Source organism: Protopterus annectens, chromosome 7.part0 (assembly GCF_019279795.1).
Source record: "Protopterus annectens isolate FY-2018-M chromosome 7.part0, PAN1.0, whole genome shotgun sequence".
NCBI lineage: Eukaryota > Metazoa > Chordata > Ceratodontiformes > Protopteridae > Protopterus > Protopterus annectens.
Window position 1 is genome coordinate 855,162,196 of NC_056739.1, and position 13,025 is coordinate 855,175,220.

Below are 13,025 nucleotides of genomic sequence, written 5' to 3' on the forward strand. Positions count from 1 at the left end.
CTAGCAAGAGTTACCTTAGAAACCGATTTGCCCGGAAAGGGCGTAGCAAAGGACATAAACAACTGGTCAGACTTGCGATATGTTTTAGTCCTGTGCAAGTAGAAACGTAGCTGTCTATGCAAGTCTAACAAATGCAATTTATATTCATTCCTGTTCTGAAAATTTGGAAAGAAAACAGGTAATAGAAACGTAGCTGTCTATGCAAGTCTAACAAATGCAATTTATATTCATTCCTGTTCTGAAAATTTGGAAAGAAAACAGGTAAACTGATTGATTGATATTTGTTTCTGAGGCCACTTTAGGCAGAAAAGAATTAGTACGAAGTGAAACCGTCTTTATGAAAAATCATATACAGAGTTTTGACAGATAATGCCTGGAGTTCTGACACTCTCCTAGCCAAGGTAATAACCACTAGAAAAGCTGTCTCGCAGGATAAAAATTTTAAGTCCACAGAAGCAGTAGGCTCAAAGGGCGGAGCAACCAAAGCTTGCAAAACTAGTACAAGATCCCAAGGAGGGGTAAGATCTTTAACCGGGAGCCTTAAAAGAAAGGTACCTTTAATAAAGGTTTTGCAAAGTCTGGAGGAAGCTAAAGAAGCCATGTTCTCACCTACATGGAAATTGGAAATGGCTGCCAGTTGAGCTTTCACTGTAGATGAGCTGGTACCCTGCTGGAAAATATATGCCAAGATCTCAAGGACTGCTGGAACAGGAGCTGTGAAAGGGTCCAAATCCCTCTGAGAAGCCCAGATAGAAAAATGCTTCCATTTGCTACAGTATATTTTTCTGGTAGACGATTTATGAGCTGCCACCAGAAAAGTCTTGACCAGGGAAGACAGACTGGGAGTCCTAGCAATCAAAGGAACTGGAGCAGCCAGGCAGTGAGCTCCAGACTGCCCAGGTCTGAGGGACCCTACAGGGGTGCAAAATGAGATCCGGTATCGGATCCAAGGAGGAACCACCAGATGAGACCAAAGACAGGGAAACCAGATTTGGCGAGGCTACAATGGAGCAATGAGGATGACTCTGCGTCCCAACCAGCGAGCCTTCTGGAGAAATCTTGTCATGAGAAGTAAAGGGGGATAAGCATAAAAAAGACCGGGAGGCCTAGAATGGACCAGAGCTTCCCTGGTGGATTCCCCCTGTGGGGGGATCAGAGTGAAGAACTTGCTGCACTTCGAGTTGGAAGGAGATCTGACGACATTGCAGCAAGGCCGACCCCACTCGAGGAAGATCTGTTCCACTACAGAAGGATTCAGAGACCACTCATAAGACATTAGAATAGTCCTGCTCAGTTTGTCCGCCAGTATGTTGAATCAACTCAGAATGTGCGTTGCTACCAGAAAATGGTTGGTGGAGATCACCCATTCCCACACATTCATGGCCTCACGACAAAGGGAGTAAGATCTGGTTCCTCCCTGCTTGATGATGTACCAGACGACTGACATACTGTCTGTCTAAACTGCAATAGTTCCCAGAGGAAGAAATGCATGAAGGGCCTGCAATGCTAACAAGACTGCCCTCATCTCTAGAACATTGATATGCAACTTGGTCTCGTTCAGGGACCAAGTGCCTTGGACTGTCCTGCCCGAGCAATGCCCCCCCACCCTAGTTGGGAGGCGTCCGTGGTCACCGTGGCTTGAGGAGGGGCTGCAATAAATGTTCATCCCTAGACTAGCTCCAGGGAACGTATCCATCAGAGGAGGGACTTCCTGCACACGTTGCTTATATGACTAGGATGTGTCAGAGGCAAATGCAGTAAAGACCACTGGCCTGCTAGCAAAAGGGAGAAGAGTAATAGTGGCTGCCATGGAACTGAAGGCTCCTAACACCACCTCGGCTGGAGGAAGATAAGACTGGAGGATCACGAACACATGAAGTCGTAAGTTCTAGACTCTTTCAGGAGTTAGACAGACCTTGGCTTGTAAAGCATCAATTCTCGCTCCTATGTAGTCTATGACCTAAAGAGGGTCTAGAGAAGAGTTGGATATGTCGACTGTAATTCCCAATAAGTCTGACAGTTTCAGGAAATAGTCTCTGGCCTGAACAAGTAGGCACCTGGTGGGAGCGGCAAGGAGCCAATCGTCCAGGTATGGGTAAAACTGTATCCCCTGAAGCCTCAGGTGAGCCGCTACTACTGCCAAGACCTTAGTGAACATCCTGGGGGCTGTGATGAGACCAAAGGGTAGGGCTTCTTGGAATTGATATTGATTGGCCCCTAGCCAAAAGTGGAGGAACCTCCTGGAGCGTCTGTACATTTTAATGTGGTAGTACGCGTCTTGGAGATCTATTGAGCACATCCAGTCATTTTCTTGCAGGTAAGGCAGGATGGCTTGTAAACTGACCATCTGGAACTTCTCCAACAACTGACATGTTAAGAGTGGAAATATCCAGGATAGGCCTTAGGTCCGCCGCCTTTTTGGCACCAAAGAGAACCTGAAAAAGATGCCCGATCCAGATTGATCTAGGGGGACGGATTGGACGACTCGTTTCTTTAGCAGCTTTCTTATTTCGAGTGCTGCTGCCTCCCTTTGCGCGGGTGGAACGTCTGGGAGGTGTTTTGGGGAAATGGGAGGGGTTAAAAAGGGGATGGTATATCCTCTGGATATTATTTGAAGCACCCAATGGTCTGATGACATGGTCTCCCATGCCGTCAAGTGCATAGAAAGCTGATCCCAGATTGTCTCCAGAGCAGTCGGGCAACCCCTCAGGGCTGCTGCATGGGCCTGTCTGAGAACGGTTCTCAACATCCAAAATTTCACGGACCCCCCCCCCAGCCTCTGGGCTAGCATATGTCCTTACCCCCTCTGCCTCTAGGGGAAGGCGAGTCCTGAGTGTCCCAAGAATAATGAGGACTTCCAGAACCACATCTTTTGCCCTCTCTGATTTCTGGAAAAGGATCTTTGAGGGTTAGAGAAGTGGATCCCGATGGCAGACAGCGTCATTCCTTCTTTCTTACTCTGGACCAACGTTTCACGAACAGTCTTTCCAAACACGGAATAACCATCATAAGGGGCATTCGCAAAAGACGCCTTAAAGGGTTTCATGAATTAACAAAGCCTAAGCCAAGCATGTCACCTCATGGTAATGCCGGACCCGGCCGCCCTTGCTGCTCCTTGAGTAGCATGTGAGAGGAGGCACATGGACGTATTAGTAACCGCTTTGAGAGTGGCCATTTGCGCGAAGAATTATCATCCGGTGACACAGCCTCTAGGGGCAACTCAGTGAATTCCTGGACCAAGTCTCGCTGTAGTCTAGTTACATGGGCCAAACAATTCAGCACCCTTGTAGAAAAGATGGCTGAAGCATATGTCCACTTTCCCAAATGATCCATCATCCTGGTCTCTAGGTCGGGGGGGGGGGTGGACCATAGAACTTTACTGGGGGGGGGCAGTTCTTTCTTAGTGGCAGCCACTACCACCATGGCATCTACTGGGGACCACTTGTTCCAACCCAGTGTGTCTTACTGGGGCCTCAGGATTTTATCGGGGCACCTAGGGATAGGCTCTATGATGTCGGGCTCCTTCCATACCCTGGTGGTAAATAAGGTCCACCAATGGTTCCGTGGGGGGGGGGGGTTGAGCACCCAGGAGGGAGATGGGCCCGTACTGAAGGCCTCCAGGAACACCAACTCGTCCAAGAAATTATTGGGGGTGGACCAATCCCCCTGCTGGTGCAGGATTTCCATGATGTCTCAAAGGAGACATGATCTGGGGGGTGATCTGGGGGAGCCTTCCCCTTCCTCCAATTCGGTATCCTCAATGAGTGACTCTGAGGAGAAGTCCAGGTACCTCCTTTTGCTCATTCACTTGTGAGGAATCTTTTCGGTGGGACTCTACAGAGAGGGCACGCAAACTACTTGTGGTTCCTCGAGGGAAACTGTCTGGGGCACATAGGGCACAGGCTGTCCCTGCATGGACAAAAAGTCTGAAGATGCACACAGAGGTGAGGAAGTCGGGGCAGAATCTGATGAGATGGTCTGGGGCCTCGATTCCCTGGAGGGAACCCTCTCCACCACGTCGAAAGCAGAGGGAGAGCGAGCCTCCAGACAAACTGACAAGGGAACTGCTCTCCCTGGATCCGGCATGGGGATCAGAAGGGAGCTCGAAGGAGCAGACATACTGAGGGGTAAGCCTTAACCCCACAATGTCGGAGCCAAAGAAAGACCCAGTCCCTCAAATCCCACACCCAGGCTTCAGCTCCGAGAGCTGCTCAGATCCGAACCTATCAGATCCAATGCGCTCAAGGTTATTGCCGGCGTTGAGGTACATAGTATCATCAGCGCCGACCACCTGACTCCGGGACCTCTCGGATACAAGAACTCTGATACCGGGGCTCAGACGAGAGAAGGAGATATCGGGGCAAAAAAGGGAAGCGAGCTTCCCCCTCCGGAGGGAGAGGGGGCTGGGCAAGACCCCCATCTGAATCTGGGTGCGAATAAACCTTCACATCTTTTTGTCCATGTCTGCTTCAGATAAACTTCTGGTGGACCGTGACGAGGCCACCAACTCCGACTGGGTCGGTATGCGGAGGCCCTAGAAAGAGGTCTAAGCTACTCTGGCTCCAGCGAAAATCTCAGCGATCGGAGCCGAGGAAAAGCTGGCCTAGAAAACTCTAGCTGTTTAAGAGGGGGACCCATCGGATCTGTCCGGTCTGGGGTCTCTTCCTCCCTCTCTCTGTCTTTGCTCCTCTCTTTTTCTGACTCCCTATCCACAGGCCTCTGTCCAGGAGGTCGAGTCCCGACCGGGGAGGGAGCAGAAGAGACAAAGGCTGTAGAAGAAGGAGCAGTCATGGCTGTAACAGCAATAGAAGAAGAAGAGGTAGCCGCTACTGTAGCAGGGAGAAGTCCCTTGAGGATTAATTTTGCCTTACAATCCTTTAGGGCCCTGGGGTTGAACACTGCACAAATAGGGCTGTCTGAAGAAAGATGGGCTGCCCCCAAACACACAAGGCACAGAGAGTGTGGCCATCCACCGGGTACAACTTATGGCCACACACTCTGCACGTTCTAAAGACCAGCTTGGCCTGCTGATCTGCCATGCCAACAAATAAGGTACGATGGACCAAAAAAAAAAAAAACTTTCAACTACCCGACGCCAAGACTCACTCACACACACTCGCAAGGAGGGGGAATAGAGATAAGGCCTGCTCTACCTACAACACTCGAAAGGAAACTTTTTTTACTGAACGGGAAACGTGACACGAAACAAAGGGGAGGGAAGGCAAAGGACACAAGAAACCTACCTAAACTTACAAACACTAACACCCACAAAATATCAGAAAAAGATGCCTATCAAGCCTGGAGCTCTAGACCCCACTGCTTGGCAAAGCTGCGGAAAATGACATCTTAGGGAAGGAAGGAGATGGAGGGGTATTGTAGGTAAGGGGTGGAGCTTGGAGCTTGGATCAGATGTTGGTGATACTGCCATCTCGGATCTGGTCTGGACAGACCTCTCAACTAATCAGGGACAAATTTGAACAGAATCAGGGAAAAGTCAAGAAAAAAAATCAGGGACACTTAAAATATTAGTGCTATTAAGTTGAAACATTGAGAGAATCAGAGCATATGAATTGATACACCTTTTCTGAAGTAAAAGAAGTGTATAACTCTTAATTACTGTCATTATTCATTAAGTGTAATTCACCACCTTTCTGCCCAAAGTCAGTAGTTTTAGGAGGGATTCAGAGGAACAGAGCAAAAATGTTACTCAAAATCAGGGATGTCCCTGAAAATTAGGGACAGTTGAGAGGTATGGGTCTGGATCAGACACAGGTTGATGATCAAATGAAGTCAACTACTTCATCTAGTTTTTTTTTTTTTAAGCCAACTTCTCCTATCTATATTTTTTTTTTTTAAGCCAACTGCTCCTATCTGGAGGGGTAGCTATTTTTTGAAAATGTACATGTGTGTTTTCATTGAAGCAAAAGAAGTACCAAAAATATGACTGGTTCAAATGGAGATGAGAAGAAGCAACTGCACAAGTGATCAGCCTGCTAAACATTTATGTCAGCATGCAAGTTAAAAATTGGAAATAAACATTCAGCAGCACTGTCCTGTGTAGCAGGTGGGAATAACAGCTTTCTCTCACAATGGCTACTATTGTCCACATCATCATGGAACGTTAATGGCCTTACAGATACAAAAAAGCCAACAGTAATGAATAATATTTAGCAGTATAGGATGAAAATATCAATGTTCCAGGAGATGTATCTGGATAGAAATTAGCAAGTGAATTTAACAAATAAAATATTTCAGGGCTGACTTTCAGCAGAATCAGGAACAATGGAAAAGGTGAGTAATAAACACTGCCAGACTGGTTCCAGTAGTGAAAAAGATAGTAAGGGCAGAATTGTATAGTAAAAGATCAATGGCAAGGGAAGAGGATTATGCTAGCATGTCTTTATATTCCACCTAAAACTGTTATGAAACAAGAGAATTTTGGGAGAAATAATTTGCTTTAAGCAGGAATTGATATTTAAAAATGGAGATTGGAACTGTATTTACAATAGTGAGAATGTATCAAAAAGAAGAGAAAACATAACAAAAAAGAGAGCAGATTTCTAAAGAAATATGAAAATGTTTAGTATGGAATATGTGAAGACAGTGGTAGAATAATTTACACATTATTTCCCAAAATACAAGAATTGGGCTAGTCTGGATAGAAATTACATCTCACAGGAACATGTGCATTTAACTGAAAACTCGGACATATCCAATAACTACTTCAGATCATGCAACGATAAAGACTAAAATAAAGATGCAGCATAACGAAGCAAAAATGAGACACCAGCACTTCCTCCAGCTACCGGTTATGAAGAGACAAATTTATCAAATGGGTAGTGGAAATTATTCTAGTTATTATGGAAGAAGGACATTACTTCAGAAGGGACAGTGAGCGGGTGAGCTAAAATACAAACAGAGTTTTAAAATGTGGTATAAATAAGACAAAGATCTTCTGGTAAAATAAATTTACAAGGGTTGACAAATGTTAACTTAATAACAGGAATCTCATGCTCTTGTTCTATGAGATTCCCCTTACCCTGCAATGTAGTAAGCAAGAAAGGCACACATGGAAATATTTATGAAGACTTTATGCCAAGGCTAGAGGACAGGTGGTTTAACATTTAATAGCCAATAAATGAAGAGAGGAGATAAATGTGGTGATATTTAAACAGACAATTGGAAGTTCTCAAGGAATACATGGTATTTCTGTGCAAGTCTGGAGAAAAGAAGATGAGATCTAGAAGATTTTAATAATATTTAAAAAAAAAGGGGGGGGATACCAGCATCTGGAAAAATTGTAGTGCTTGTATCACTCAAACAGAGTAAAGACCCTTCAAAAGCATATAGACTCATTTCAATTTGAAACCTTGATTATAAAGTGGTTATGTGTGCACTAGCCAAGACAATAGCAATGGTATTGCAAAATTTTATATAAATGGATCAATGTGGATTTGAGAAGGCAATACGAACACTTGTCAATATTAACAGAACAGTGATTATGATTATCCAGAGGGAAGCAGAAATTAAGAAAACCACCACTACTGTTGGGGAGACTATGCAGAGAAGGCACTCAGTGGAATCAGATGGCATTTCTGTTGTAGAGCAATGGTACCATTTGTGCTCCCCATTAGGTGGATTTAGGAAGACTCTGATGCAAATAATAAGGTAGGAGGATTTCTCCATGACAAGCTACTTTAACAGAAGAAAAAGGCAAAGTGTCCTCTTACCCCTGTATTTGCTTTATATGTACACCCATTAGCAAAGAAAATAATGGATTCCCATATTCAAGGATACAACTGACATGTTAAACGACAAGTTAACTTTACTCGCAAACAACATTATTTTGTACTTGCCAAACCCAGTAAAGGATATCTCAGTGTTGTGGAATATTTTCAGACAGTCTCAAATCACTTAAAAATGCAAAATAAATGAAGAGAAAATAAAGGCTATAGCAGTGAATTATGTACCTACAACACAATTTGTTCAGCAGTGCCCATACTTATGGAAATATAAAATGACGTACTTGGGTGTATGGATTAAAAAGGATTCAATTATGGCAGTCAAGGAAATGCTGGAAGACAATGCACAGAAGATTAAAAAGAGAAATTGGAAGTTCTTGATTATGGACATAGATGGTAAGAAACAAAGAGTGAAAATGCCTCTAGTTCCTTTCATTTTATACACAAGTCCAGGCAAATTTTAATCAACCACAGGAAAAGTTGTGCACTATAATTAATAGAGTTTTGAAGGAATTTGGGAGGGAAAGGGCAAAAGTTTAGTGGGATAAGAGGATACTCCACATATTAACAAGATGGTTTAGGATTACCTGATTTGAAGGGATATTTTAGCTATACACAATTAAGATACATTTACATAACACAGAGCAATAGACGTCAAAGTGAAAGGGATGACGTAATAGAGTGGAGAGGATAGTTTGAGAAGTAAAGAGTTCAGTAGGATTTACGATGCAAGTCCTTAAGGAGAACCACCATATAAAATATTACATTCATAAGGTAGCACAAAGTATTTGTCAACTAAAATATCATGTAAATGAAGAAAGAAGATTTTAACCAATAGGAATGTCTGAAAATAGGCTTATAAAAATTGGGAAGAGGGGACTAGAATTTACTTGAAGAATGTGGCTAAGGAAGCAAAGTACTGGGAGCAGCTTAATTTTGTTTTGCTTTTCTATAATGGGTTTGTCTGATTATGCTCAGCCAAAACAAACTTTTTAAAAGAGGCAGGGGAGAAAAGCTCCAACATATTACAAACATTTTTAAACAGATATTCAGTAATATACACAGACATTAAATAATATACATTAACATTGAAACAATGTTAACAGAAGCAAACACTATGGTGCTACTTCTTCCAAACAGCAAAATGAAGTGTCGGTAAAACACTCTTAGTGCTGAAAAGCACAGCTTGTTGAAAAATTCCAAGCATGGTTTTATTCCAAAACCAAATACAAATACATCCAAAACAAATGAACTTGGTACTTTTGTCCCTTAAAGTTATGGGACTTCTTCAGAGTTCAAAAATCAACGGTTTTCTACAGCTTTCACATATGCTGCTCCACTCCACCAACTAGTCTTACTAATTAACTAACAGGTAAATATACACAGGGAATTTCTTCTTTAAAAATACACATTTGTGTGTAATCAGGACATAATAAACTTACACCATTAAAACTTTAATACATAAAAATTAGTGAAAAAAGATAATATATATATACACATATGCTAAAATTACAAATACTTATTAGCAAATAGCCAATCATCATATTCCCTTGGGTAAATCATCTTAAAACACATGCAACAATAAATTAATTGCATATTTAACAGCACAAAGCAACTTAATATCAGAGTGCTATCATTCTTAAAAAGCTGGTCAGGGAAATGTGATCATTTAAACCTCCTAGTCCAGTTGCATTTGTTATCAATTGCCATTCATCTTCTTTACATTCCAACCTAGTTTTTACTGGTCCTCCCCTTTGATCTTGTTCTACTAATTCTACAATATAAAACCCAAAGCCGTGTCCTTCTTTATTCTCAATGCGTCTCCAAAGTGCATTTGTCAGATTTTTCATATTGATGTTTATAGTGTGCTCATAAATTCCCTCTAAAGCAACTCTCAGTTTTTCAAGCAAAATGGTAGTTTACGTTGCCATATGTAGAGAATGCGCTTCACTTTATGTAGGAATAACAGAGAATGTGGGGGGGGGGGGGCGACGCACGAGTAGACTTTACATGTACAGTGAATATACTCCGTATAGTCTGTATCCTGCAGACTGCAAAACGGTGACCTGTGTCTGGAATACAAGGCATCTTCTGACCCAAGGCAAGTCAAATATCAGAAATAGTCAGTCTAGGGACCTAAACCTCTCTTGCAACATCAACAGAATAGAACAGTTTAGAGGGATAGGTACATCTCACACAGGATACCACTGCTCTGGAACATAGTAAACTTCCAAACAAAAGAAAGTTCATACCTGTCCACATTCAAGTACAACTAGCATCTAGCCTAATACTTACCTATAAACCTATATACAATTCTCTGCACAGTGTAGTACATCTTATACTTTCTCTCTTTAAATGTACTAAACTGTTCTCTCCCCCACATTAAGGAATAACCATGCATAAGCAAAGGCTGGTTCACAGCCTACCATAAGTAGTGAAATTCATTCTTAGACACTTGATCTACCTCTGAAGATGTTATTACTGGAAAGTAGTAGCAGAGGATAAAGGAGAGGCTGTGTACTTGCCCTTACTGATGCACAGTTCTCCAAAGAGAAGAATCTGTCCTTTAAGGAACTCAAGTTAGGGTTTTCATGTATCATATGCAAGTTAAGTGACTCAAGATTAATCTAAAAGCCTCTACTTTTGTCTTAAAATAGGAAATCTGGGTATCGTGGAATCTTTCAAGGATTAACTGTTGTATGTTTATTTACAAAAAGAAAATGATGCTATTTGCATTATGTAAATTCTAGAATTACATGAGCTATTGTAATCTGGCTATCAGCAGAACTTTACAAAGCAATGGAGACAGTGACTAATTTATCCTTGTTGAATGAGAAATTATAGATGGACAGCACTCATTTTCAGTAGACATCTAGAGAGAAAATTTAAAGATACAATATCATATACTACACTGAGATGATTATTTAAATTCTTTGGAGAAATAAAATATTAAGTTTTGTAAAGTATGGCAAAAAGGTCACACCCACGCAAGAGAGAGTGTACGATTGCAATACCCAGAAACATATGGTTGTCCTTTGTGAAGAGATCCAGTAAAAAAATTACCGGCAATGTCATGTCTTTCTTAGCAAACATGGCTAACAAGCAGTGATTTAAAAGGGAAATTGTTACAAAGGATTACAACTGACAGCATTTTTGTCCTAGGCTATCTCACATGAGTAACTACAGTTAGGTGAAAGTGGTTTACAAATGTGTCAGTAAGTATGAGACACAGATGTTAATTATAATCTTTGGAAAAAACTATTTGGAAATAAAAAAGACAAAGAAAAGATCAGAATAATATTCCTCAACCAAAGCATGTAAAAAGAAAATGCTTTCTTCCTGTCTCAAAGACATAGTTCTTTAAAAGGCCAAAAAAAAAAAAAAAAAAAAAACAGAACTCCTAAAAGGGAGTCATAAGCAATTTAGAAATTTGTCAAAATGTATACCTTGTGATCAGGCACTTCTGTCCCTGGAACCGCTGCTTTCATATAAAAATCAACAATGCCTACTTTTTTTAGTGATTCAATAGCATTATTTTTGCTGTCCTTGACAGAAGATGATGCTGCTTTTTCTTTTGCTTCTTGCCGTTCCATGGCCAATCTGAAAAAAAAAAAGACATGTTAAACAAGAACACTGGACAGCTTAATAAAATCACTGTGAAATCAATACCAAATATTACAATTTAGTTGGAAACTGCTTTAATGAATGTTTCATCAAAGAGATGCCCCCCCCCCCGCAAAGTCTGTCACAGATGGATGAAGCCCAGACTATAACCAGGCTAGGGAGCCGTAACAATAAGGGTGGGAATGAGTGGCTGTTGTCAGTTTGCTTAACCTGGGGGCATTCAGATGTCTCTGGCTTGCTGACTCGGTGACAGACAGATAGCACTAGGTGTTACATTTGCAATGCATGGGCCTATCAAGCACACACTGCCTTTGTACCAATGCACTGGCTAAGTTAGTGTGAAGAGGCATGACTGAGGCAGAACGGCAGCACTTAAGAAAGCTAAGTTGTTCCAATGTTAGACTTGAAAGCTGGCCAGGTCTCTACCAGCAGGCTCCTCAACGGGAGAGCAAATGGGCTAATTAGCCAGCCTGCACGGATAGAAGACGTTACAGGAATTTTACTAGGCCAAAGATGCCTGCTCTCACCTCCAGTAGGAAGAACGGGTCAATTCAGTAAAGGTCATAGCATCATCAAGCAGATCCAGCATATGAGCAAAATATTACAAATAGAACACATATGATGCAAACACTCAGTGACTGAACTGCCACAGTTAAGCAACAGCATCTTTATACATAAATTCAGCATTGGATTTACAGCTACATACTTAACTGAATAAACTACTGAAAACTTCAATAAGGTGTCTTTATATATCTCACAGGAAGGGTATCAGAGAGAGAGACAGAGACAGAGAGAGAATCTTAGATCTGCTAGCTAAAGTAATTTTATCTGGACTTTTCCTCTGTATAATATTAGTGAGATCTCTCTAGGGCACTCTACTTGTTACATGCGTTTGGACAGATGCATGCAAAAGATAGCATTATATTCAATGACTGGCCTAGTGAGAGCTGAGTAAAGGAGGACAATGATATCCCTAGATCTAGACAATTTTTCTGTACAAGCTCTCAGATATATAAAAACTTTCTTACAAAGGACACATGCTGGTCAAGTTAGGTGACTCTACACTTAAGTTCCCAAATCCTGAAACAGGGTCAGCTCTGAGTGCCGTATTGTCAATGTGGTAGTTCCTTGAGGTACATGAATTCTCAAAGGATACAATAATACGTCTGACGCTTAGTTTCCATCTATGACTTTGATACCAGTTAGTTAATTATTTGGAACAAACCTTCCAGCAGGATGGATAAGTCACTTGGAGATTCAATCACGGATTCTGGCTTGAAATCATCGGCAAACTTAGCTATAGCCCTTTGGTATTCGCTTTTACTTTAGTAGATGCCAAACAGGAGGTTTCCCAACACAGAACTCCACCGGTGACTGCTCTCTTTGTGAAGGCAACTTTCTTGTTTTGATTATCTGCATACCAGTTGGCAATCCAGTGGGTGACAGAGCATTTTTCCCAGGTTATTAACTTTTCTTCCATGTCTGAGTAGGGAACGGTGTCAAAAGCTTTGACCAGGTCAAGGTATGCAGTGTGAACCATTAAGCCTTCATACCCTTTGCTTTGGTGACCTTTACAAAAGAAATCCACCACCTTGAGTAAGCATGACCCGCACAGATGAATCCAAACTACTCCATGCAAATCACCACAGACGAATCCAA

The 13,025-nt window shown here is 41.9% G+C and overlaps 1 protein-coding gene across 2 annotated transcripts in view; it reads right to left on the minus strand.

Moving 5' to 3' along the window:
• NOL8 (nucleolar protein 8) overlaps positions 1–13,025 on the minus strand; it is a 1,174,909-nt gene that overhangs the window by 902,966 nt on the left and 258,918 nt on the right. For both annotated transcript variants that reach the window (XM_044077406.1, XM_044077405.1), the window contains exon 5: positions 11,189–11,342. In XM_044077406.1, coding sequence (XP_043933341.1) covers positions 11,189–11,342 — 154 coding nt within the window. The remainder of the gene's footprint in view (positions 1–11,188; positions 11,343–13,025) is intronic.